General features: G+C 41.5%; 1 protein-coding gene across 1 annotated transcript in view; it reads right to left on the bottom strand.

Annotated features, from left to right (window-relative positions):
- Positions 1-4,546: 4,546 nt before the first annotated feature.
- B4GALNT3 (beta-1,4-N-acetyl-galactosaminyltransferase 3) overlaps positions 4,547-6,000 on the bottom strand; it is an 83,338-nt gene continuing 81,884 nt past the window's right edge. The window contains exon 21 of the mRNA XM_056846591.1: positions 4,547-4,684. Coding sequence (XP_056702569.1) covers positions 4,579-4,684 — 106 coding nt within the window. The 3' untranslated portion in view covers positions 4,547-4,578. The remainder of the gene's footprint in view (positions 4,685-6,000) is intronic.

Below are 6,000 nucleotides of genomic sequence, written 5' to 3'. Positions count from 1 at the left end.
ACATAAGAGACCCACAAGAGGATACCACACACATTTTCTGCAAAGAACCTGTATTTATAAACCATCGTGGGTGATTCTGCTCCAGCGAGAAAAGTTCTATTAGTCATATATAAGGCACAAATTTCAGAGGAGCAGTACAAAATTAAATATACCAAACTCAGATATTTACAATCTATATAAATGTACGACGGGTACGTCAAAGTTCACATAGACAATGACAAAGAAACAAGCAAATATATACAGATAACAGATGCTTTCAACAAGAACTGCACATAAAACCATGTTTGCATTATGTCTGAAAGGCTGGCAAGGGTGAATCTCAAGCTCATGTGTCCCTACCGATCAGGTGAAAGATGGTTAGCGAGAATTAGTAGCTTAAGACCAGTGACAGAGTCTTTCCACTGCAAATATCCACTCCAATGTGTTATAGGGTGGTAAATGGGGATGAACCCACATATAAGCCAAGGTTCTGTGAACATTCTCAAGTTTTATCATGACTTGAAGATTCACAGAATATGCAAGCCTGCTGAGGAGGGTGTTCTTGGGCAAATCATACAATAAGTTTTCAAATGACTGACTTGGGCCTAAGCTGTGTAAGGAACAGCCCAGAGGAAATCTCTGTTGGGGGACTGGTGGGTCACACCTGCCGTGGGAAACAAGATTGCTAACTGGACAGGTCCTGTTCCTTTAACAGAGGCTTAATGAGTAGAAAAGGTCAGCTGAAGCTCTTCATGGCATGAAGTTAAATAACATAACCTGATCATCATTTATAGATCAAACTAATATTAAAGGAACAGCTAGAGGGACCAGTTTAAAAGTTGGCCACCTGAATGGGAAATGGTATGATAAATTTCTCTATCATATCATATAAGATCACAATGCATGGTGCTATCATATATTATATGAGAAATATCGTACTTGCCATGGGAACAGATAAAAGTCACATCAAGATAATTTCAGGATTAAAAACAACAACAACCAGATATGGGAAGAAGCAGGCTTCATTGTGCCAAGTCTGCCTAGAAATAAAAAGGTCTGCTTGAGTGCCTCTAAATAATCCACAAAATGTCAGAACCCATGTTGTGTTTGTAAGGAAACCAGATCACTTAAGATAAGCTCACACAGGTGAACTGTTTTCATATCATTTCACCATATAACCACACTTCCTGTTGCATGTTTTCCTAATTGTGATAGTTCCAAAGAGGGCCGCCATAATCACAGAGACAATGAATGCACAGAGAGCTCATTCATAAAACTGAGAAGCTTATATTCATGGATGGAAAGCCTGTTTGCATGAGTAAACCATCCATTTATTTTTGCTAATCAATTTTTCATTGATCTCTGAGGTGCTACCATTTGCGAATGAAGACTCCCTTCTGAATTCTGTGCTTGAGCTTTTATCTTAGTAGATTCAAAGTACTGGATTTCAGGAGCTACATAACCGCCTCCCTGTTGAGTTGACCAAGGGGAATCAAAAAAGCACTGGATAGAGGCTACACTATTAGCACAGGAAACATCTGATAGGTTGGGTAAAGGGTTATCAGGAGCTGCCTAATACAGCCAACATAATGGGATGTCTAACTTCATGGTACCCAAACTGACCAGCAGCAGTTCCCCAAGGTCTCCAGCAGAGATTTTTCCAGTTGTGCTATCTGAGAGGTTGCCAACTTTGAGTTATGAAATTCCTGGAGAGATTTGAGGTGGAACCTGAGAAGGGTGGGGTTTGAGGAGGGGAAGGATCTCAACGGGGTATAATGCCATAGAGCCCACCCTCCAAAGCAGCCATTTTCTCCCAAGGAACTGACCTCTGTCGTCTGGAGATCAGTTGTAATTCGGAGAGATCTCCAGGACCCACCTGGAGGATGGCAACCCTAGTGATAGCCCTTAACTGGAGTGTCTAGGGACTGAACCTGCAACATGCAAAGAGAGTGTGTGTCTTTGGACTGGAGATGCAAAATTCAAGACACAAGTCCTGGCTGTTTTAAAACACGCTTCCTAGCAGGCACCAACCAACTTCGGATGGACATATACTTAAATAAATTAACATATGATACAAGTAGCATCTGTTTTTCCTCTGAGAAAAAAACAGTAAACGTGTGTCCTTCTTTGCTACTGCTACCATTTTGCACTTCTACTAGAAACGAGCAGCTTATGTCTGTCTTACATGGAAGAAACATACAGAATCTCGGAGCTTTTTACAGAGCTTATTCGACCCATTATTCGCATCCTGGAGCCACACAGTATCTTTTCCACATGAAATATTTGCACAACAATACAGGCAAGCTATATAAAACCTGAGGTCTTTGCTAATATTTATATAATGTGCCCAAGTTTGTGATGGTCCTGGGAGGGCTGTTGATTATCAGCTACCACCATCACTGAGTAACGAAACAAGGCAACAGCCCAGTTCTAAATGGCATAACCTTGATCCACCCCCACCCCCCAGTGCTTGTCTTAGGACAAAGACACACACACACACACTCTCTCTCTCATACACACATGGTGTCCCGGTCCACCTCCATGGGTGAGGGAAGAGCTGGGCCAGAACAAATTTCCTGAAGTGATTAGTGATAGCTCTGTGAACAGACTTGGATAGCAAAGGTGCTGAAAAGTCAGCAGCTATTCCTGGGTAAAGTCAAACCAGCATGGCAACGTATATGGTTTTTCTTCTTTTCAACTTGAGGAAGACACCTGTGAACATCAAAACTTGCTTCCCGCATTAAAACAGAACAAAACAAAACACTGTTTGGGCCAAATGAAGACCCAGACAAAAAGTTAGCTGTGTTTAAGCCTGATGGTCTTAAATGCATCTGAAGCAGTACTGGTTGGTAGCTACTTTAGTGTATTGTTTATGCCAGAGGTTCCCAAACCTTTTGAGTCATGCAGCACTTTTCAGGAGAGAAATTCATCACGGAGCATTAATTTTCACTTAGCACCTATATACTAAACAGAACGACAGTAGTATTTTTCTTTCCAATCTCTTCACGGAGCACTAGGAAATGTTTTGCAGAGCACCAAGTGCTCCACGGAGCACGGTTTGGGAACCTCTTACGCTATAAAAACTGGTGAAGCAACAGCCAGTTTTGCAAAAATAAAAGGCTGGGAATTTGTGTTTTCGAGTCAGAAAATGCCACTTTCCATTGTGATTTGTTGTGTGTGGGTCTGTATAAATCTGAATAAGTCTCTTCATCCAAAACTTTCCATGCCAGAAAACCAACCCTGCCACAAAATCCTATCTATACTTACTACCCATTTCTATAAGGACTTTGTTTCCTGAAGGTGTGTGTCAAATGATGTGCCCAAAACCTACATCAAGTAGCACAAAGGAAGGCTTCTCCCAGGGCCCTCTCTCAACGCCATGTAGATGTAGATAGCAGCTCTTTTTCTTACACCAATGAAGGAACACCTGGTCTCCATGCATAACCATTTCCAGAACATAACAGCACAATCATAACTTATTAAATAAATTCTCCAACTGCTACACTCCGTACCAGGTTCAAGACAGAGCAGATGGTCTCATAATGAATGAACGAATGACTCTCTCCTTCACCAACTGTTTCAGCATATGAAATAAATAAAATATTTCCATTTTTTCCTATGTTCCCTAAGTCACATTTCATATGATTGTCAGAATCAACAGAGTTCTTTTCCTAATTCCTATAACCAACTATGGTCCTTGTGAGGTTTCGGCCCCACCTGACGCCGGTTCACTCAAATGAGTTGTTGATTATCCCAAGAAAGATGCAGGCAGGCAATCACAAGGCACCGTCAATTCCATATAAGGCCCACGTTTGTTTGTTTTTTGCTACACCTGAGTAGAGCATCATTTGCTGTGACTGAGGAGATGAACTCATTCGGTCCTCAATCTGTCCCAGCTGGGCTGGTGCATGAATGTTCAGACAAAGCTGCATCAGAGAATTTGGTCCAAAGGCATGATGAATTTCAGAATGTTTCTTTTCAAGTATCTCAAAAAAGAGAAAAGAAAAAAAGGAGGAAAAAAAGCTACATCCTTATATAAATAATTTGTACCAGATATAACAAAGGTACATTGCTCTTATAACACACAGTTCTTCTAAATCCATCAACTGGATCTTTGAAATCCTTCTGGTGTTAGAAGATCCATCTTCCAATGATCTGAAGCTCTCCAGAACACTGATCCCACACCAAGGACATTAAGGTTTTGGAAATTCTCCTCTCTTGAAATCATTACTTTTGCACCACTGGTTTTCCATTTTTGTTTTAAAGAAGAAAAACCTGATAAGGCCATTAAATAATCCTTTAGGTGGTGGTGGGGGAAATCTGTGTTGCGTGTCCTTTCCTTTTGTGAATCGCTGGTGTGAAAATGCATTGCTTGCTTTCAAAAGCCACTCTCCGGATTGTACGCGCTACATATAGGCTCATATTCTTCTGATCTAGAGAACAGCTCCCCATTCCATTGCTTTGACTTCTTTTCTCATGACCCATACATGTGTAAACAGTTGAACTCGTAGAGTAAATTCCATTGGGGAGAAGGAGAATGTACACTTGGGTGATATGCCTGGATAAAGTGCGTGCTGAGGTTCAGGAGTGCAAATGTTGTCATTTCTTCATCTGGCGCCGGTTCCACATGCCCCTCTTGGAGTGAAAATGATGGAAGAAGTTCCTGAGGGAGAGTCGTTCCACCTCCAGGCCAGCTTGAAAGATTCTGAGAGAGGAGAGGGAGATTTCAACAGGCTGCTTAAAACCTACTCCTGTTTTTAAGGCATTTTCAGGCCGAGAGATGTCTCACAAATATGATTTATCTTATCATGGTGTTATGGTAACATGGGAAATACTACCTGGGGCAAATCTCTCCCTTCCACACCAGAAGCTGCATCCTGGCATCTAACCACAAGCGACACTTAAAACTGGTTCTTGCATTTACCTGTCAATCATTCAAATGTATAACTGACACTGGTTCCAATGCAGAGTTGATTATAATTTGGACTTCTTTTGCCTTCTGCCCCGCACTAACAGTATTCATACGTGATGTGCTCTGGACTAAAAGGCACTCTTAAATATGACTTATAAAAATTTACTAAGATTGGCTTTATGGAATACTGAGAGCTGCAGTTATAGACCTATATGTATATGTGATGCTTTATAGGTTTCTCCCCACCCCATTTTTATTTAGATTTTCAATCTCTCGGGCCACTGTTTGTAAAGAATATGAGTTTGTTTTCTGCCATCTACTTGAACAACCCAATGTATTGCTTTATTGTCCTTTTGGGTCCCACAACACGGCCACCAAAGACTTTAACCAAAAAGCTCCAAATAACTTAGAATTACATTCGAACTGTATTCTAGTAGAGTCCTGTCTTCGAGGGTATGTAAGCAGTGTTCACCCCACTGAGAGAGGCTGATTTAATGAAATCCAAGACAATATTTATTCTGTACAAACAAAGAATAATGAAATTATTCTCTGAGACAGATCAGAAAAACTTCTTGTGTTCCTTTCCCTCCTGTTCTTTTTCACTGTCCTCTTCAGAAGCCCAATGTTAATTGAGCTACCCCAAAACAATTCTCTCCCCCCACTGCCAGCAATAGCCAATCAGCTTTCACTAAACAAAGTCTATCCATTTTTAACCAACAATAAATAACCTGTCAAGGAATAATAGGTTAGCACGTCATTACCAAATAACATCTCCAACTTCCCTCCCAATCACATCACACAACCACACCCTTTCACTGACAAACATGCCATGGTGGGGGGAAATGCTGTCAAGTCACAGCTGATTTATGGCAACCTTGTAGGGTTTTCAAGGCAAAAGACATTCAGAGGTTTGCCATTGCCTGCCTCCATGTGGGCTGAGAGAGTTCTGAGAGAACTGTGACTGGCCCAAGGTCACCTAGCAGGCTTCATGTGGAGGAGCGGGGAATCGAACCCGGTTCTCTAGATTAGAGTCCACCGCTCTTACACCACCCTGGCTCTCTAAACATGCCATACAAACCTAATATGCTGCAGTAAGTATGTGTGGGATT

The sequence above is a fragment of the Euleptes europaea genome, chromosome 3, assembly GCF_029931775.1.
Source record: "Euleptes europaea isolate rEulEur1 chromosome 3, rEulEur1.hap1, whole genome shotgun sequence".
Taxonomy (NCBI): Eukaryota; Metazoa; Chordata; class Lepidosauria; order Squamata; family Sphaerodactylidae; genus Euleptes; species Euleptes europaea.
This window is presented reverse-complemented; position numbering and strand designations above follow the sequence as displayed.